The sequence below is a fragment of the Ceratotherium simum genome, chromosome 36, assembly GCF_057802395.1.
Source record: "Ceratotherium simum simum isolate JZ-2026a chromosome 36, ASM5780239v1, whole genome shotgun sequence".
Classification (NCBI taxonomy): Eukaryota; Metazoa; Chordata; class Mammalia; order Perissodactyla; family Rhinocerotidae; genus Ceratotherium; species Ceratotherium simum.
The window spans coordinates 29724229-29746307 of NC_141935.1; the positions used below are offsets into that span (position 1 = coordinate 29724229).

Consider the following 22079-nt stretch of genomic DNA (forward strand, 5'->3'; position numbering starts at 1 on the left):
ACTGTGTTTTAAGTCTTTTAGTATGCTTTCTAACTTTCTATTGAATGCTGGACACGATGTAATGGGGAAAAGGAACTGAGGGAAATAGACATTTACTTATTTATTTATTTTTTTGTGAGGAGATCAGCCCTGAGCTAACATCTGCCAATCCTCCTCTTTTTTGCTGAGGAAGACTGACCCTGGGCTAACATGCGTGCCCATCTTCCTCTGCTTTATATGGGACGCCGCCACAGCATGGCTTGCCAAGCAGTGCATCGGTGCGTGCCCGGGATCTGAACCAGCAAACCCCGGGCCGCCGCAGCGGAGCGCGCGCACTTAACTGCTTGCACCACCTGGCCAGCCCAGAAATAGACATTTAGTACGAGGTTTTATGTTTATCTTGGTAGGAGTTAGGCTATGTTTACTGTTTGCTGTTACTATAGGTGCCAGAGGCTATAGTTTCATCTAGTGTCCTGGTTTTTGTCTCTCCTCTTGTCTTTGGACTTCCCTTGAAAATTCTTCTTAAGTATAGTCTGAGATGTGCAGTTATTTTAGTGTAGTAACAGGGGAATTTGATGTGGTGGTACGGTGTGGGAGTGTAGGAAGCATTCTGCAGTCCTGTGATTAGGGCTCAGTCTTTTAGTGAGCCTGTGCCCCTTGGCTATGACCTTCACAAGTGGTTCTCAGTCTTCCCCTCCCCTTAAGTGAGACTGGCAGGCTAGAGGGAGCTGGAGTTAGGTATTTCCCTTCCCCTAGGTCAGTTAAATTCTGAAAAATCTCAGTTATTTGGGCTCTGGTAAAATAGTTTCTCTTGAGGCTGGCCTTGTTAAGAAGAACTGAATGCTGGGGCCAGCCTGGTGGCGTAGGGGTTAAGTGCGCGCATTCCACTGCGTCGGCCTGGGTTTCCCAGGTTCGGATCCTGGGCGCGCACTGACACACTGCTTGTCAAGCCACGCTGTGGTGGCATCCCATATAAAGTGGAGGAAGATGGGCACGGATGTTAGCCCAGGGCCAGTCTTCCCCAGCAAAAAGAGGAGGATTGGCAGCGGATGTTAGCTCAGGGATGATCTTCCTCACAAAAAAGAAATAAAAAGAAGAACGGAATGCTTTGGGTGTATTTCAAAATAGCTACTTTTCCTCTCCTGCTGGAGGAAGCGTGAGGGAATTTTTCTCCAGTCTTTGCTGTATAAACCTAGTAGTGTCCTAGAGATAAAACTCACAGAAGTGTAGGAGCCCCCACGACTGGGTCCTGCTGGAGTTTTTAACTCTCAAGCTCGTCTACACTGAGCTTCCAGCATTTCATCAATTATACTTTACATTTTCCTACCCCAGCACTGATTCTCCCGGAAGTTTCTGCTCTGGTAGGTTGTGATTCTCAGGAACACCTGTCTGTCTCCAATTTTGGGGGTAGCTGTTTTCGCTGATGGATCTAAGAAGAGTGGTTGATTTTTCAGTTTATTCAGCTTTTTTCTTGTTGTGAAGATGGGAGTAATGTCTTCCAAGCTCATTATATGCCAGACCAAAAATTGGAAGTCTGCAATATTTTTTTAGTTATAGCTTTTAATTACAGCTTTGGTTTTTTTCTGGATAAAATAATTGAATAGAATTTGCATATGCAGATGGTCCCCAACTTATGATGGTTCAACTTACGATTTTTTGACTTTTCAGTGGTACAAAAGTGATACACATTCAGTAGAAACCATAATTCAAATTTTGAATTTGATGTTTTCCTGGGCTAGCGATATAAAGTAAGATACTCTCTTGTGATACTGGGCAGTGGCAGCTCCCAGTCAGCCCCTCAATCATGAGGGTGAACAACCGATACACTTTGAACCATTCTGTACTCATACAACCATTCTGATATATGATATATGTCAACACTTTACTACATATATGATGTAGTCAACACTTTATTGTAAAATAGCTTTGTGTTTTAGATGATTTTTCCCAACCCTAGGCTAATGTAAGTGTTCTGAGCATGTAGGTAGGCTAGGCTAAGCTATGATGTTTGCTATGTTAGGTGTATTAAATGCATTTTCAACTTAACAATATTTTCAAGTTATGATGGGCTTATCAGGATGTAACCCCATTGTAAGTCAAGGAAGATCTGTAATGCATAGTAGTTTTTTAGTTTTTTTTTTTTTTTGTGAGGAGGACTAGCCCTGAGCTAACATCTGATGCCAATCCTCCCCTTTTTACTCGAGGAAGATTGGCCCTGAGCTAACATCTGTGGCCATCTTCCTCTACTTTATATGGGATGCCTCCACAGCATGGCTTAACAAGCGGTGCGTCAGTGCGTGCCTGGGATCTGAACCTGCGAACCCTGGGCTGCTGCAGCGGAGCGCGCGCACTTAACCGCTTGCGCCACCGGGCCGGCCCCCATAGTAGTTTTTGATTACACTGGTAATTAAGATTGTTAAGTATTGTACCATCAATATATTGATATTTTTAAACATTTTTTCAGAGACTGAGATGTCACTCAATAGCTATTCTAATTATTACTTATCTGTAATTCCTTATATTACACCCTGCAAGGCCAAGGAAACACTCTTTCAGAACTCTTCGCCAGACTGTTTCATGCATGATTATCTGCCATCTGGCTACCAGTTCGTAGATAATCATTGTAACTTTCCATGCCTTTCTATCTCAGAGTCCTCTATTATCTGTTTATCCTTTGTCAGTTTTCGACAAGTTATTGGCATTTGAGAATGAGTAATAATATATCTTACCTTATTATTCAGCAGTCTACCTCATTCTTAAAAGTCTTTTAGGTAACCCCTTTAATTAAAGCCTTTCTATAAGCCTATAAAAAATTTGTCAGACACCACACATTTCTGTGATATGGCTGTTAGCAGGCCCTCTGCTACTTTCCCCCAGCCTTCTCTTGGTTTGTTAGCTAATGTTTGAGTTGCTTTGTTTGTTTAAATATAATTATATTATTTCAGAAAATGGGTAGAGAGTGTAAGTCGTGCATGCTTTGTATCATGTTGGATCGTCTAATAATCAACAAATAACAGCACTGCTTAAATATGCCTAATGTATTTGGTATTTGTTTCTGCTTTCTTTAGGAGGAACTCTCTGGAATGAAAAATAGGGTACAAGTAGTTGTGCTTGAAAATGAAAGGCTCCAACAACAGCTGAAATCTCAAAAGCAAGAGGAGGCAATGAGGGAACAGACACTTCTGGATGCATCTGTGAGCATTTTTTAAAACTACCAATTATATTTTAGTTTGACTGTTCCCTCCTACCCTCTCCCCCGGCCTTCTGAACTGCTTAGATTCTCTCCTTGAAGTTTGGCAAAAGTACTATGCTGGTATTCACTTGGGGCCTCAAAAATTAAAATGCGCTGCGGTGGAATGAATCCTCAAATGAAATGACGTAATGATGCCTATATCTACTCTGGTTTCTTCTCTGAACATACCATTTATGTTTTTTCCATATGGAAAGGCAAGTCTGAAAGCAGGAAGTGTGTTACATAGGAAAGACTTTGTAAAGTCCAGAAACTGTAGCTTAGATTTCTGTTGTACTTCTCTGAGTTTTCCTTGAGCTCTGAATTTCCTAAGTCTAATTAGCTGCGTGGTAGAACAGAAAGAACACTGGCCTGAGGGTCCAAGATTCAAAACGTTAGTGTTCCCGTTGTCCCTAACAAGCTGGATGATGAGCAAGTAATTTTATAGGGCTTTCAAACACGGCTTAACCTCATGCGTCCTCTGTTTGTTTATTGGCAATTTGAGAAGATTCACCTATATTAGCAGTTCTTAATCTTTAATATGAATAACAGTCACTTGGGATACGTGTTGGCCTTGCAGATTCCTGAGCGCCATCCCCTGAGAGGCTGATTTAGTTGGTCTGGGTTGAGTCCTTGAGTTGAAAATATGAATTTTTCACAGGTTGCCTAAGTGATTCTAATATCGGTGGACCACATTTTGAAGAACAGTGGATTATATGATCTCTATAATTCTATGACACAGAATTCTTATGCTGATATTTAAATAGTGTTTAAACTTAATATCTCCTGTGGCTTGTCGGAAATACTTTTGCCTTAAAAATGTTTTTCACTCTTTTACTATAGGACACAGTTAATTGCAGCTTGTTCTGCTTTTTGAGACAAATTCAACTTTCCACGGGGAAGTTTTAATACTTGCTTGTTGCAGCTTTGCTTCGCAAAGAATTTTGGTGGTTTTGACTTCGTCGTCATTAGTAAATCAGGCCTGTTAAGAAAAAATAGGAATGTCTTAATGTTTTAGCTAAGTGTCCTCTAATTTTTGTTTTTGAAGTTTTTTTATTTACCTGACCTGATGTTTCATTTGTAATCCTTGAGTTCTATGTGTTAGAATTTGCTATTTAGAAGTAGCTGATTGTTTTAACTCTGAACAATAAAATGGGCTGATTAGTATTTCAGTTTATTTTTCTGCAATTACATTTCAGCTTGTAATCAGCTATTTTCCCTTCACTCTATGACTTTTTTGAATATTTGTATTATTATATTAATAATATTAGTAGTTAAAAATTCCATGTTAGTTGCTTATTATTTTAATGTCAGCTTGAAGATACTATAGCCATATAAAAAGGACTTAGAAGTAGCTCATTTTTAAAATAAATATATTCTTTTGCTTTTCTTCCAAATATGTAGTCTCTTAGCAAACGGTGACTCAATTATGCATAGTCTTCGGTATTTATACAATGGCAAAGAAGTGCAAGAAGGGGAAGTGAAGTGAGAAAGGAAACTAGGTGGACAAGTGAATCAGAGGGCAAGAGAAGTGAGTAATGCAGAAGGGGAAGGAAGTGGTGGAAAGAGCACATGCTCTGCCATGTGAACAAAGGAAACTTGAAAAAGAAAACTACAGCCACAGTTAGAGAAGGAGCAAAGTGGTAGAGAGGTCTTGTTTTTTTAAAAAACATTCACATGAGCTAAAATATCATGCAAACTCAAAATGATTGTTACAGGTGTGGCAGGTGACCTTGAGCTCCATTTCACTGTGAGTCCTCTGTGATTTTGTTGTTACAGTATGGTTACCCCCACTGTTTACTTGTGTAGGTGACTTAAGACATTTCAGCAACCTAGCATGGTGCCCTATTGAGAGTTCTAACGTAAATGAGACTTTTGAGAGTATCTTAAATATCAACAGACCAAGAGATATTGTCTTCCCTTTTTTTCTGAACTCTTTTTAATGAGTCTGTCACCATGTTGATGGTAGATCTTGCCAAAGCTGTTGGCAGATTTGAATATAGATTTTCAGTGTTTCTTGATGCCTTCTTTTGAAAAATAACTAAAAGTTATATAGTAATAATTAATATTTATTGATGACTGCACGGTTTTGACGTGCCAGGCACTGTGTCAAGCACTTTATTTACATTGCATTATTTCAGTCTTACAATAGCCATACGAGGCAGGCATTATGATGTCTGTTTTCAGATGAGTAAATTAAGGTACACAGTGGTTAAGTAACCAGAGTAACTGGTCTCATGTTACAGAGCTGGAAAAGGGCAACGCTAGGGCTCAAACTTGGGATTGTCTGCCTCCCCAGACCCATCCACTAGCCTTGAATGATACAGCTTTCTGTATAAATTAGGAATAGCTTGTCAGCATTGGACCAAACCATCTTTGTTTGCCAGAGGATGGAAGTTTCTCCCCCAGCACAGAAGAGAAGAGCCTCCTCTTTACTGTTTTTGGTTTTTAGCCCTGGACTTGGATGGCAGCCTATGTGACTTTTAGCTTTTAGCCTAATTTATGACCTAGTGGTTGAAGAAGCAAGCAGATTATTTTTAAAAAACTAAAACCATTCAAAGAATATTTTATTTTTATCTTCATTTTTCATCACTTTTCATTCTTATAAAATTTCTCTTAGTGGAAGGCTTCTCTTGAGAGTTCAAAAATTATAATAATATTAAAATATGCTATTTATTAGAAATTTTGGCGTGTGTACTCCTTCAAAGATTGAGATTTGTTTTTAAGTAGAAAATTTCTGAGCCATTTCTTTCCATGTCTATTCCCATCCCCTCCACTACCAACCCCTCCCCTCAATTAAGAAATAAAAGGTTTTCAATGACCTTCAGGGGTATACATATAATTAGATTTTTTAAAAATCTTGGTCAAATACCATTCAGGTTTTTAAAAGCTATCTGTGAAAGAACAAAGTGGCAATTAGACTAGCACTTTTTTCCGAAGAATGACAATATTTTATACCGTAAGTCAGCGATCTGTGGTCTATATGCTTTCTCCAATTGCTCCATAGGAAATTACTACCACCGTCCTTCATTGCTCTCTCCAAGGCAACTTTTAATGCGGTCAGATCTTGGGAGATTTGTTCCTACCTACAAAGTCAAGTTCAAGCTTATTAGCATAGCACACCACACTTTCCAGACCCTTCTTTGACCCTCCAGCTTCATCTTCTGACATCCATTGCCTTGTGCTTCAACCTCTAGTAATGCTGAATTGCCTACGAGTCCCCTGCAGGCACCATGCTATTTCACACCTCTGTGAACTTTTCTCATGATGTTCTCTCTTCCTGGCATGCCTTCCCATCTAGCTTACTCTTACTCATCCTTCAAGACATCACAGCAAAACTCCAGAAAACCTTCCTGGAATCTCCGGTTGCTCTTAATATCCCTCTGTTCTGGCGCAGTCCCCTGTGCACACCTTTGGCCCAGCCCTTATCTTATTAAATTGAAATTATCTGCTAAACTGTTTGTCTCCCTTATTAAACTCCTTGAGGATAACAGTCTTGCTCATTTTCACCCTCTAAGCTCTCAGCACACTGCCTGACAGTAGCAGTTATAACACCAATGTTTGCATTAAACTGAACTTCCTGAAGAATAGGGAGTAGAGTCTCAAGAGCACTACTTTGGACAATTTTACCACATTCTAGCATGATGTGACGCTCCAGTATAGTTCTGTCTGGGGACCTGTCCTCTCTTGTGAATGCTACCATATTTGGCCCTTAAAGAGAGTTCAAGAATTATTTGTTGAATTAAAGTAGTATAAGAATTTCATTCCTTGTTGCCTGCATAAATTACCCAGATCTTTGGGCTGCTTTCTTCATTGAATTTTGAGAGAGTGCCACAGGTGGCAAACTGACAATGGGCGCACCAAATTCAGTCCGTGGACATGTTTTGTTTGTTTGACCACCTTTGAACCAATATTTAACAATGTTTCAAATGAAGAGCCAGATATCTGGCTTATCTCTGGAAAAAAAAAAATCAAAAGATTTTTTGGTAATAGGAGTTTGCATTCACACACGGCAGCAATTGAGTGGAACCGAGGAGCGGCTGCTTCTTTCGGGTGGTTTGTCCTGGTCCCTACCCCTCCTTTTTGGATCCGTGACATGCAGGCTGCATGTCACTTATGTTTGTCACCATGCACTGTTTTTCTTATTGAAGATAAGTATTTCTCTGGAAAGGGGGAAGAGCATAGTGGTTTAGGGCATGGACTCTGAAGCCAGATTGCCAGGGTTCAGATCTTAGCTCTGCCACTTATTAGCCACTTCCTATCTCTGTGACTCAGCAAGTTACTCTGTGTGACTCAGTCTCCTCATCTATAAAGTGGAGATAACAATGAAACTTGTCTCATAGGGTTGTTGTAATGATTAAATGAGTTGATATGTGTGAAGCACGATAAACAGTGTCTGGCACATAATAAACCCCATATGTATTAATTTTTACTATTAGTCATGCTTTTATGAAATGTGGAAAATGAAAGACAAACCAAGAGAGGGCTCTGTGTTTCAAGAATATATGCCTTCAGAGGAGTAAGAGATAAGTTCCTTTGTTGAATACACTGAATCCAGCACTCTTTGCTCACTTACATTATTGCCTGTACCTATAGGAATTTGACTTTGTAACACTTGTTGTGGAATATGACCCTAATAGCCTGAAAATGTAAAATGATTCTTGATTTGTAATTAGAAGCATCTGCTTTCTTTATTTCTTTCATCACAGATAAGAATCAGTTTTCCATTTGTAAAGCATGCATGCTGATTTAAAGTTAAAAGTCGATTGCAGTTACTGGCACGTTTTATTTTAGGGACACATGCAGAATTCTTGGATTACAACAGGTGAAGATTCTGGAGTGGATGAAGCTGCCAAAAGACTATTTCCCCATGGCAATGCAGATATTATCAAAGCTGCAACTGCTGGTGAGGCTGAAAAATGGAAGCGAGAACTGGTGAGTGTTTGGGTGCCTTTCTCTTATGCATCTAGTTTTTTTTGTGCTTTTATTTATTGTGGTAAATACACATAACATAAAATTTAGCATTTTAACCACTTTCAAATTTACCATTTAACCATTTTAAGTGTACAATTAATTTGCATTAAGTACATTCACAATGTTGTGCAACCATCAACACTATCCATTTCCAGAACTTTCTCATCATCCCAAACAAAACTCTGTACCAGTTAAACGATTACTGCCATTCCTGTTTCTCCCCAGTCCCTGGTAACCTCTTCTGCTTTCTGTCTCTATGAATTTGCCTATTCTAAGGCCCTGACCTAAATGGAATCAAACAATATTTGTCCTTTTGTATCTGGCCTACTTTTATTTAGCATAATGTTTTCAAGGTTCATCCATGTTGTAACACATATTGTAATTTAATTCCTTTTGAAGGGTGAAGAATATTCCATTGTATGTATATACCACACTTTGTTTATCCATTCATTTGTTGATAGACTTTTGGGTTGTTTCTACCTTTTAGCTCTTGTGAATAAGACTGCTATGAACATTGATGCACCAATATCTGTTTGAGTCCCTGCTTTCAGTTCTTTTGGGTGTATACCCAGAAATGGAATTGTGGATCATATGGTAATTCCTCACTCTGTTTTCTTTCTGCTCCTCAGACTCGATCATCTTAATTGTCCTATCTTTGAGTTGACTGATTCTTTGTTATCTTGCTCAAATCTGCTCCTGAATCCTTTAGTGGATTTTTCATTTCAGTTACTGTCTTTTTCAGCTCCAGAATTTCTGTTGGATTACTTTTGATAATTTGTTTTCCTGATTTCCTTTAGTTCTTTGTCCATGTTTTTGCTTAGCTCTTTGAGTGTTTTTAAGACCGTTGTCTTAAGGTTTTTGTCTAGTAAGTCTGATGTCTGTAGTTTCTTAAGTATGGTTTCAATCTGTTTATTCTGTTCCTTTGAGTGAGCCATATTTTCCTGTTTCTTTTTATTTTTTGGTTTCTGGTTTTTTTGGTTGTTGAAAATTGGGCATTGAACTAAACTGTCATGCTGTGGAATAGCAACTCTGGAAATCGGATGCCCCATTTTACCCAAGATTTGCTGTCTTTTTTATTGTTGAAGGCTGTAGTAGTCCTTCTGTTTTGAGACTTTTCCAAACTATCTTTGTAAAGACTATTCCTTGTCACGTGTGATCACTGAAGTCTCTGTTTCATTAGCTCATGCTCAGCTAATGTTTGACAAAGATTTCCTTGAACACCAGCAGCTGAAACAAAAAACCAACCAACAAAAAAACCCCAAGAGATAGAACAACCACCTCTCCGAGTCTTTGCAGATTGGCCCGGTGCTGAGAGATTCCTTCACCATGTAACTGGGATTGCTCTGAGCCGAGAGATCAGCCCAACTAAAAGCTTAAGGTCTCCTCAGGACTCTTCTGAGCTTGTGTCTTCCCTGGGCATGCTTGTGTCTTTCTAAATTCCCCCGTATACGCAACTGCTTTTGAATGTCCTCGTTTCCCAGAGTCTGAAATAATTCTATTTTAAGATCAAATGATATTGTTAAATCCTTTGATCTGTGTAACAAACAGAACTTTTCTTTCCTCTTGTTAACTTGAAGTCTTCTTTGCAAAAATCTGACATGGCAGAATTGATCAATAATGATGAAAATTTAAAAATAACACTGTAAATGGAGTGTTCTGGGGGAAGAGAGAATGAATCGTAGTTCAGCTCTCATTATCATCTACAGGTGTTATTGTTATAGTTTTCTAAAGGCTTTCTCTGGCCCCAGTCTCCCTCCCCTTTCTCAATCCCTAATCCAAGTTTTATTCTACTATTTAGGAGAGAGTTCCTTTCTTTTAATAAAATCTGAAAGACTAAATGCATTTTTTTTTCAGCTGAATAATCTATGATAGCCACTCAATACGCATAGGATAAAGACCAATCTCCCAAGCCATCCACAATTTGCCTCACTACCTTTCCAGACTCATTTCTGATTCTTCTGTCATCCTCACGAATATTAGCTGTAGGCGCACAGACCACTCACTACTTACTACTTCATGAACTCATGACCCACTTCCATTTCTCTTTGAATAACTGGCTTTGGTTTATGTAATCTCCCCAACCCAAAATGTTTCCTTCTTATCTTCTACATGTGGAAATGTTTCCAGCCTGCAAGGCTTAGTTCAAATGCCCCCTCCCATCCCAGCTTCCCTGGTTACATGCTTTACTCCTCCTTGTCCTACTTTGGAATTAATTTCTTTTATGTCTCTTCTTAGTGTTGTGTTGATGATTATTATAGACTCATTTTTATCCTATTTGTGTCCAAAGTCAATCCCTGCATCTGTGTGCCCTATGTCCCAAATCTGTCTCTCTGTTTTCAAGAGTTTCACTCTTGTGCTTATCTCCTCTTGCTCTTGTATTTTTCTCCCTGTTGACTGGGTTATTCTCAACAGAATATGTGCTTTACTAGCTCCCATCTTAAAGCAAACAAACACAAAATATATTCTCTTGACCCTACATTCCCTTCAAACTGTCACCCAACTATTGTTCTCCTTCATACCAAAACCTGTCCAGTTGTCTGTATTCGCGTCTCCGTTCCTCATCTCCCATTCTCTCTTCAACATCCTTCAATTGAGCTTCTACCCCCTATAGTCCCCTAAATCTGTTCTTTTCAAGCTCATTAGTGACCTCCACAGACCAGACCTCATCTTCCTGAACCTTGCAGCAGCATTCTATAATATGTACATTCGGGGCTGGGCCCGTGGCGTAGTGGTTAAGTTCGCGTCCTCTGCTTCAGCGGCCTGGGGTTCGCAGGTTTGGATCCTGGGTGTGGGCCTACACACTGCTCATCAAGCCATGCTGTGGTGGCGTCCCACATGCAAAATGGAAGAAGATGGGCACAGACGTTAGCTCAGCGCTAACGTTCCTCAGCAAAAAGAGGAAAATTGGTAATAGATAGTAGCTCAGGGCCAATCTTCCTCACCAAAAAAAAAAAATTTTTAAAAAATATGTACATTAGTTGATCATGCAATCTTCCTTTAACTTTTCTAATGACTCAATTTAACATGCATTCATAAAAGTGCACAAAACAAAAATTTACAGCTTAATGACTTATCTCCAAATGAGCACCCATATAATTGTCACCTGCACGATGTGTAGCATTGCCATGTCCCAGAAGCTCTCTTCAAGCCCACTCCTGATCACTGCCCCCTCATTCCCTTAAAGCTAATCACTGTCTTGACTTGCATGGAAATTGCCTAAGCATGATCCCTAAACACTCTAGTTGATTTCTGCCTGTTTTTTTAAACATTATATAAGTGGAATCACATAGTATGTATTCTTTTGTGTTTGGCTTCTTTCGTTCAACATTATATTTGTTAGATTCACGTATGTTGTGCGTGTCACAGAAGTTTGTTCATTTTCGTTGGTGGGTCTACAGTATGAATATACCACAACTTATTTATCTATTCTACTGTTGATGGACATTTGTATTGTTTCCAGTTTGGGGCTATTGTGAATATTGCTGCTATGAGCATTCTTTGTATGTCTGTTGCTGTGCACTGCACACATTTATGCTGGGTGCGTACCTTGGAGTAGAATTGTTAGTCTTCGGGTATGTATATATTCAACTTGAGTAGATAAAGGCAAATTTTTCCAAGGTGGATTTTATCAGTTTATACTTGTACCAGCAGCATGTGAGTGATTCCATCACTTCATATCCTTGCCAACACGTGATTTCTCAGGTTTTCTGGTGGGCTCGTAATGCTATCTCATTGTGATTTTCATTTGCATTTCTCTGATTACTTATGTGATTGAATATCTCTTCATTTATTTATTGGGCATTTGATGTCCTTTTTTATGAGGTGCCTGTTCAAATATCCTACTCATTATTTTTGAGTTATCTGATATTGTTTTTTGAAAGTTCTTTATATATTTTGGATACAAGCCGTTTGTTGGTTATATCTGTTGTAAGTACATTTTCCCACCCTGTAGCTTGTCTTATAACTCTCTTGATAGTTTTCTCTCTTTCTTTCTCTCTCTCTCGACTAGAATTTCTTAATTTTAATGTAGTCCAATTTATTAGTTTTTCTCTTTCTTGTTTAGTGCTTTTTGTGTCCTGTATAAAAAGTGTTTCCTTACCCCAGGTCATGAAGGTATTCTCCTATATTATCTTACTTTTAACATTTAGATCTACAGTCTACCTGGAATTAATTTTTGCATGTGATGTGAAGCGCAGGGGGCCACATTTTGTTCTTTTCCCATATGGTTATTTATGTATCCCAGCACTGTTTGTTGAAAAGACAGTCTCTGGTTTTCCACTTTTGTCATAAATCAGGTGTAGATATATGTGAGCCTGTTCCTGGGCTCTGTGTTTTATTTCCTCGGTCTTTGTGATACTGTTATCTTGCCTTGGTTGTTATAGCCCTGTATCTGGTAGACCACGTCTTTCAACGTTGTTCTTTGTCCTCAAGTGTCCTGACTATTTCTTGCCTTTTGCATTTCCAAGTGCTTTTTAGAATTAATTTATCAAGTTCTGAAAAGCCATTGTGGGGTTTTGACTGAGACTGTGCTTAAGCTATAGGTCATTTGGAGGAGAATTTATATCTTTATTATATCATCTAATCCTTTAAACTTGCATATCACTGCATTTATTTAGGTCATCTTTAGTTTTTGTCAATAACCTTTTATAGTTTTCTGAGTAAAGGTCTTACACATTTTTCATTAGAATTATTCCTAAATTTGTTATTTTTGATGTTACATAAATGATATATATATTTTTAACTTTCATCTTCTAAGTCCTCATTGCTGGCATAGAGAATAGCACATGGTTTTTGTATTTTGACTGACTCCCACTTTCTTTTGGTTAGTGTTGACCCAGTGTAGTTTTTTCTATCCTTTTACTTTTAACATATTTGTATCTTCATATTGATGAGGGTTTCTTATGGACAACATATAGCTGAGTTTTGCTTATTTATCCAATCTAACAATATCTGATTTTTAAATGTGATTATTTATACACTTGGGTTTAAATCCATTGTCTTGCTATTTGGCTTCATTTTTTCCCATCTATTATTTTGTTCCCCTTTTCTTCTTTTCTGCATTCTTTTGAATTAGTTGAATATTTTTATGATTCCATTTTACCTCCTTTTATCAGTCTGAAAAAATCTTTAGCACCAGTATTCACCTGGTTGCCCAATTCAGAAACCCAGGATTATTTTTAATATCTTTTTCTCCCCCATATCTAGTCAATCGTAAAATTCTGTCACTTTTACCTTTATATAGCTCTATACTAAATTCTTTCTTTTCTGTTCTTGCTACTTGATTACTCTTGTTCATGTGCTTATCTCATGTATTTGTGATGACTACTTTGTTGGTCTCTCTTTTTCCACACTTCAGAGTGATTTAAGATTCAAATCTGATAAAAAGTTTTCAGAGTCCACCCAATGTCTCCACTACATGGAGACTACATGAGTTGTCTAAATAAAGATCTTAATATTTTTATGTTTCTCATGGCCCAACCTCACCTATTCAACCCATCTCTATCCACTCTTCCCCCAGCGTTTTACATTCTAGCAATACTGATCTACTTTTTGGCCAAAGATGTAGCATGCTTTCTCCAGCCTCTGTTCCTTTTGCTCAGTCGAAAGTTACCTTTTAAGTCTTAGCACTTCCTCCATGAAAACTTCTCCACTTCTCGTCTGCTGAATTACACGTTCCTGCCTCTCTGATTTCATTTTACCTTCTGTATACCTCGCTAGAGTAAATTATATGTAATTGAAATTGTTCTTCTGTCTTTCTCTTCCTTCCTAGAATGTAAGCTCCTTGAGGTTAGAGGCATCTTCATCTTAGATAGTCGGTAAATGTTGGTTGAATGAAAGAATAATTGGACACCAGCAGGGGCTTGTAGATCCTATGTCAGTTTGGTCTGTCATGATGTGATATGTAACTTTACTTTTATCGTTCATCCAGCACACGTTTATTGTACATAGAATAGGCAGCAATCGCAATGGGAGATTCCAGTAAGATTTGATCCTTGTCTTCATGGACCTTAGAGGTTATAATTGGTTTTTCCCAGAGTCACACTTTTAGAAGACCTGACAGTGCAATTTTGAAAAAAAAAATTTTTTTTGGCAGTGATTGCCATTTTATGACTCAGTAGTTCTTTGCAGGTATTCACTCAATAAACAGAAAATTTTGGGTGGACTAGGAAAAGTGTTTCCTCAGAAGACACATTACTTTTCCTCTTGGGTGAAAGAAAAAAAATATTGAATTTAATATTAATAATTAAAATTTGCTTATAAAACACAGGACATGGAGGAAACGTACATTTTTTTTCTTTTCTATAGGAGATGCTAAAACTTACTTATGAGGAAAAGAATGAAATCCTGGAATCTCAGTTGAAGTTTTTGAGGTATTTTGGGTGTTCTAAATAGTGGTAATAAAATATTATCAAATCAAATAAACTTTAAAATACTTTTTGTAATTTGATTTTAATAAGTCCAATTTGAAATAAAATTTAAAATTTTCAGGCCATAATTTGTCTAGAGTAATACTAAGAACCAAAACTCATGGCTTTCACTGCATGTTTTATTGTTCATTTTTTTAATATGCTCTTATGCTTTTCACACCTTATTCTGATTAGTTTTAGGATTTCTGTAGAGATTTTTACTTTTTCATGAACAAACCTAACATTTAAAAAATGGTCTAAGGGGGCAGCCCAGTGGTGTAGTGGTTAAGTTCGTGCACTCCACCTCGGCGGCCTGGGGTTTGCAGGTTCAGATCCCAGGTGCGGACCTACATACAGCTCATCAAGCCATACTGTGGCAGGCATCCCATATAAAGTAGAGGAACATGGGCACAGATGTTAGCCCAGGGCCAGTCTTCTTCAGCAAAAAGGGGAAGATTGGTAACAGATGTTAGCTCAGGGCTAATCTTCCTCACCAAAAAAAACAAAACAAAAAAAAGTCTAATTTTTGCTTTCTTATATTTTGATTTCTATTGTATTTTGATTCTTCAGTTCTAAAGTAATGTATTTCTAGGTCATTATACTTATCAGAATGTGACTTATTTTGCCTCATTCAGAATTCAAATATGCCATCCTTAATTATATTAAAATACCACCTTGCAATGAACTAGACTTTGTTCCCTCCATCCTTCTGTTTCTTCATTTTTTTTTAGTATAATTTAAGATTATTTAAAGAAGCATCTTCTTTATGAAAGATATAAAATCACTAGTCTCAGAAACTCTGCTTTTATGGTACCTATTTATTTTTTATTTTTTGCTATTTCAAGTAACCAAATCTACCTGAGTGTTTTGAATTTGAAATTGACAGAAACAGTAGTGGAGACTCTTTGAAATGTGCTTCCAAAGTTCTTTTTACAAAGCCTGTGAAAGTCAGACTTTTTCTACATGATACCTCAAAAGAAAACGTTGGAGATATTATCTTGGGTATAGGGCAAAAATAGCTTTTTTCCCCCCCAACTTCAGACTGTTTAGATTAGCTTTTTTTAACCCTTAGAGTGCCTGTGGGTCTTTTCCACCTCCCGTGGGCTGCCTGAAAGTCCCCCAAATCCCAAGAGTTGAGGTAGTGTGTGATAGCCAGGTGTCTCGATTATTGGCTTCTCCTCTATGGCAGTGAGCAAGTTAGGATAGCTGTAGATCCCTGAGTATAATAGAAATTGACGACAGAAAGTAGGCTGAGCTGGAGAGAAAGTGCCTGCCTTCAGTAGTCCAAGAATTTAAGGGCAACTTTCTGCTTTTTAAACTAGGAAGTGTTTTTTTATACAGCAGGAAAGGGATGTCTATGCAAGGAAGCTCGGTTGCCCTAGTTGACTTGACCAAAGCCTTGCTGGGGAGGATGGGGGAGGGGGCAGGGGGAATACAACCCCATACACTGGTCATTTTATCCTTAAAAAGTCAACTTGGAGAAAAACCTCATCCAGGGACTATCCCACAAAGTAAAAACAAATGAAAAAACATACACACACAATTTCTCAGCTCTGTCTTTAGCAAGCCGCATATTTCCAGCTAATAGCTGCTACTTATGAAATCTTATGACTGGCAAGTTCTATATAAATTCTTTTTGTAGCCCACTCTCTTTTGAAACAACTCTTTATAAAACTTTGTGGTTAGATAAATTTTTAATGTTTTTTCATCCTTAACAAAAATGAGCAATAATAAATTACTCATGGATAAAATCCAGATCCTTTATGTGATCTTTTAAGGTACTCTTTACACATTTTAATGGGTTAACACTTGAAATATGGTATTTCCCTCAATTCAAGGAGAATTTATTAAGAGAAACTTTTTGGGATTTGTATTTGGAGTTTTGTTTTTGTTTTGTGGGTAATATAGTGTAATGGAGATGGGATGCTGTGAAAAGGGAGCCAGAATCAGAGGCCGACGAATCTGTGTTAAAATCTTAGAAGAACTTGGGCTAATTATTTAATATATTCAAATCTCATTTTATTCAAAGTGTCAATTAGGATAATCGTACCTGCATTTCAGAGTTGTGGTAAGAATTAATTACCTATCGTATGTCAAGCACCTCATTAGGTAAACACCAGTAAGTGATGGTAGTAGTTATCACATGATGATACATTTGAAAATAGTGTGCTTTTACCTGGCCATTTACTAGACCTTTTTTATCTTATCTTTTTAGGAAAGACTTAGCTGAATATCAGAAAAATTGTGAAGATCTTAAAGAGCGACTAAAACATAAAGAGTCTCTTCTTGCTGCTAATATTTCTAACCGTGTTGGTGGTCTTTGTTTGAAATGTGCTCAGCATGAAGCTGTTCTTTCCCAAACCCACAATAATGTTCACATGCAGACCATTGAAAGACTGACTAAGTAAGTATGCTTCTACACACCCAGTCTTTGGCAACATGGAAGATTATGTCTTTAAAGAGGCATTGTGTTCTTTATTCCTAATGCTAAATCACATATGGTTACTGTTAAGCTTCAAATAAAATGGATTTTAAAAGGTTTCTTCATTGTAGCTTTCTGGAAGACAGAATAGGTGAGTTCTGCCAACTGTGTGTGACTGTGTCATTTTGGAGAAGTAATTGTATTTCTCCTGGTTTCAGTCTCATCGTGAAGTGAAAGAATTGAAGTAGGTAATCTGTACAATTCCGTTCATTTCTCTGACTCTATAATTGCAAATCCAGCACTATTCTTAACAAAACTGAGTTTGAGAGGAGTTCTTTTGATTTTGCCATATCTTGGATTCCCCTGCAGTAGTTTAGGTAGAGTGAGTTATTATCCCATCTTCATCATCTGCCTGTTGTAAGAATATTATGAATATTATGTTGTGAAGAAGGACCCACCACGTCCCGGTATTAATATTTGAGGATCAACTAAGGACGAGTTACGCACGAGCTTTGATGTAGTTGAAGTTTCCATCTAGACTGAAATACTACAGTTCTCTGTGTGCGTCTATTTTGTTCCATTTTCATTATTCCAGAGGAAGCCTTTTCCTATGGGCATTGTATTCTGTGGAAGTTGAGAATTATTACTTAATACACCATCCAGTGGTGTTTATAGTGTGTGTTCTCCCATGCCCCCTTCTTTTCTCTGTGCTCAAGTCACCTCTCTCTGTCTATCTGGGCTCATTTAAATAGCCCAAACATCACTTCCCCTTAGAAGTTCTCTCACCAGCCTTGCCCCATTTCATCCTCAACTGACTCGGGCTCTTTTCTTCTACGATTTTATAATATAAGGCATATACTTGGAGGCAGCAACTATGTTTTGCTTATTTCTGTGTCCCTGGCTTCGAGCAGGGTACCTGCCTGTGCAAGACAGTAAGTACTTGCTGTTCACATGACAAGGCATTTTAGCATCTACTGCTTAGCAGTCAGAGATGCTCCAGTTGGAACTGGTGTGGAGAATAGAGAGACTGTGGTCAGTAGAGTCAGACCAATTTTGCTCTACGTTTTGACCTTTGGACAAATTACTTTACTTCCCTGAGTCTGGAGTCTTCTGTTGTTTGGAAGAATAATTCCTACCTCTTGGGATTTTACTGAGGCAACTTAGCCTTGAGCCTAGAGCACTAGCTTTTGAGTCATAGTGCCTGGACTCATATTCTGGTTCTACTGCTAACTTACTGTGTAACCTCAGGAAAGTTACTTAACCTCTCGTGCCTCAATTTCCCCATTTTTAAATTGGAGATAAAAGTACCTAACTACTAGGGTTATTTTGAGGAGTCATTGAAAGAATACCTATATAGTGCTTAAAACAATTCCTGCCACATAATAAATGCTCCATGAATATTAAAACCCTTCTGTACCTCCCATACTCCAAGAGCAATCAAAATGTCTGATAGCCAGAGTTTCCACACATGACTAACCTATTGGTTGTTATGTAAAAACTGAATTTGTCCAATATGGACTGACTGGTAGTTTTATGATCTATGCTGATGGTCCTATTTTTTTGTTAAATATTATATTAATTATTAAATATATTATTAAATTATTCATATAGATTCAATATACCTATAAAAGTCATTAAATATATTTTCAGATCCAGCTAACATATAGTAAACATTTATTATATGCCAAGGACTGTGCTAGGCAATTTAAAAACGTAATCTTTTAATCTTAGCAAAGTATTGGTGAGGAAAATATTATTACCCCATTTTACAGCTAAGGAAACTGAGTCTCAGAGAAGTTAAAAATTTGCCTGTTTATATTTGATAAAAAGAATAGAACCAGGGGCCGGCCCGGTGGCACAGCAGTTAAGTTCATATGCTCCGCCTCATCAGCAGCCCGGGGTTCACAGGTTTGGATCCTGGGCGCACACCAACACACTGCTTGTCAAGCCATGCTGTGGCAGCGTCCCATATAAAGTAGAGAAGATGGGCACGGATGTTAGCCCAGGGCCAATCTTCCTCAGCAAAACAGAGGAGGATTGGCAATGCATGTTAGCTCAGGGCTAATATTCCTTACAAAAAAAAAAGCGTAGAACCAACCATACCTCATAAAAATAAATTCAAGATGGTTTAAAAACCCAGATGTAATTCAGACTGTAAAAGTATTAAAAGAAAATATAGACTGGAGTGGTGGTCACCAGAGGGGAAGGGGGAAGAGAGGAGGGTAAAAGTGATGATTAGGCACATGTGTGTGGTGATGGGTTGTAATTAGTATTTGGGTGGTGAACATGAGATCATGATGTAATCTGCGCAGAAATGGAAGTATAATGATGTACACCTGAAATTTATACAATGTTATAAACCAATGTTACCACAATAAAAAGAAGAAAAAAAATAATTACTATGGCTTTGTGGCATATTTTGAAATCAGGAATTGTGACGCCTCTAGCTTTGTTCTTCTTTCTTGGGATGACTTTGGCTGTTTGGAGCCTTTTGTGGTTCCATGGGAATTTTGAGATTGTTTTTTCTGCTTCTGTGGGAAATGCCGTTGGAATTTTGATGGAGATGGCATTGAATCTGCGGATCACTCTCGGTGGTATGGGCATTTTGACAGTGTTGAATCTCCCCCCCATCCATGAACAAAAAAAAAAAGAGAGAAAGTCATAAAGGAAAAAGAATGACACATTTGACTCCATTAAAAACAAAAAACTTTCTTAAAGTACAATATTATAAATTAAATTAAAATACTGGGAAAAAATTTACATTTTACATAACAAAAAACTGGGACAATGTATAAAGAAAGAAACAAAAAGAACAAACTGCCTAGTTGCAAAGTAGATAAAGAACAGGAATAGGTGAGCAATAAAAGAGGAAGAGGAAGGTGGGACCAGCCCTGGGGGCCTAGTGTTTAAGTTCAGTGCGTTCTGCTTTGGTGGCCTGGGTTCGGTTCCTGAGTGTGGACCTCCACCACTTCTGGCCATGCTGTGGCAGCGATCCACGTACAAAATAGAGGAAGACTGGCAGGGATGTTAGCTCAGGGCAAATCTTCCTCAGTAAAAAGAGGAAGATGGGCAACAGATGTTAGCTCAGGGTGAATCTTCCTCAGCAAAAAAAAAAGAGAGAAAGGTGTTAGTACGTGAGGAGGTATTCATTCTGTTGTTATTCAAGGAAATACAATTTTTAAAAAAACCAACTCATCAAATTGATGAAAATTAAAGATTGATAATCACAAGAATTGGTGAGGCCGTGAATAATCAAGTATTTTCACACCCTGCTGGTAGAAGTATAAATTGGCACTACTTTGGAGGGTAATTTAGCACTATCCATTAATGTTTAAATTATGTATTACACATTTGAAAATCTACCCTAGAAAACATATGTATGTGCATAATGGAGCATTTATAGGGAATGCTTTTTGCAACATTATTTGTAATGGTGTTGTGATACTGTGATATAACAAGAAATAGCATTTTGGTACCCGTCTCCGGTTCCTGGCACAGAGCTCCTAAGACTTCTGTCATTTCCTAAATGATAAGAGCAGTAAGAGCGTCTTTTGTTGTAATGTTTGAGTTACGTCCCCTGCTCCTGAAATAGCTCCAGAGCATAAAGGTGAAAGGAACGTGTTTTGTTATTCTTAACAAGCCCCTTTCAACCACACCTGACTTTATGTTCATGAGATGACTTTTGGAAGCCTGCTAAGGATGGGGGGCTGGTTGCCAGGGGAACCATTCATGTGATTAGAGGATTGGAACTTTCAGCTCCCACTCCCCAACCTCTGGGGAGGGGAGAAGGTTGGAGATTGAATTCCATCACCAATGCCCGATGATTTCATCAGCCATGCCTATGGAACCTCCATAAAAACCCTAGACAGTGGGGTCTGGAGAGCTTCTGGTTGGTGAACATTGAGGTGCTGGGAGGGTGGCCCACCCAAGAGAGGACATGGAAGCCCCACGCCCTTTCTCACCTACCTTGCCCTGTGCATCTCTTCCAGTTAGCTGTTCCTGCATTGTATCCTTTATAATTAACTGAGGAATAGTGAGTAAAGCATTTTCATGAGTTCTGTGAGCTGTTCTAGCAAATTATCAATCCTGAGGAAGGAGTTGTGGGAACCCCTGATTTATGGCCAGTTGTTCAGAGGTACAGGTGACAACCTGGGACTTGCAATTGGCATCTAAAGCAGGGGACAGTCTTGTGGGACTGAGCCTTAACCTGTGGGGTCTGTGCTAATTCTGGGTAGATAGTGTAAAATTGAGTTAGTATCTACTGAGAATTAGAGAACTGCTTGGTGTGGAAAACACATACATTTGGTGTCAGAAGTGTTGTGAGTATAGAAATAGAGTGTAGGAGTGTGAACAACCTAAATATCCTTCAAAGAAGAAGAACTAAAGTATGGATTAGATAAACTGAAATTTTATGCACAGTACAAAAAAAAGAATGAAGTAGATTTATGTGTACTACTGTGGGACTAAGCTCCAAAATTTTTTTTGGTTGTTGAACCAAAAAAAAAAATAAAACAGGATGAGAAAGATACACCCGGCATGAAACCATTTGTGTTTTTTTAAAAGTCCATATAAACCATGCAGTGTATTTTCTCTACGTTCATACATATGCATAGAAAAAGATTTGAAAGGATAAACACCCAGTATTTAACAGTGATTACCACTAGAGAGGTGGAAGAAGGCATTGAAAATGAAAGTGTGTGTCAAATAGGTCTTTAACTGTATTGTTAGTTAATTTTACAAGGAGAATGTAATGAAAGTTAATTTAAAAAGGGAAAAAGCCTATTCAAAGTCACACAGATAAAGAGAGCCGCGTTTAAGTAGTCTAGCAAAACCAACCAACAAATAAGAAGCAGGATTTTTTTCCCTATTATATTGCCTTTCATGTTCTTGTAGATCATGAGAAAAACATTTTAAAAAGAAGCTACAATGTTTACATTGAGTCCAAGTCTACCAGTTATTCAGAAATTAGATTATTGCTCTGTGATGTATTCCTTTGTCTCTATCCTAAGTTTCAGCTCTTAGCCTCTGAAAATAAACGTCAACCTTCTGGGTTCAATTTTCTCCTTTG

General features: G+C 38.1%; 1 protein-coding gene across 4 annotated transcripts in view; it reads left to right on the forward strand.

Moving 5' to 3' along the window:
* The window catches only part of SDCCAG8 (SHH signaling and ciliogenesis regulator SDCCAG8), a 227839-nt gene that overhangs the window by 23580 nt on the left and 182180 nt on the right, over positions 1–22079 (forward strand). For 3 of the 4 annotated variants that reach the window (XM_004439590.3, XM_087424486.1, XM_087424487.1), the window contains exons 5-8: positions 3048–3173; positions 8003–8143; positions 14489–14553; positions 16805–16993. In XM_004439590.3, coding sequence (XP_004439647.1) covers positions 3048–3173; positions 8003–8143; positions 14489–14553; positions 16805–16993 — 521 coding nt within the window. Of the gene's footprint in view, positions 1–3045; positions 3174–8002; positions 8144–14488; positions 14554–16804; positions 16994–22079 lie in introns of those variants that run through there. The other variant, XM_087424488.1, reaches the window with a different exon arrangement.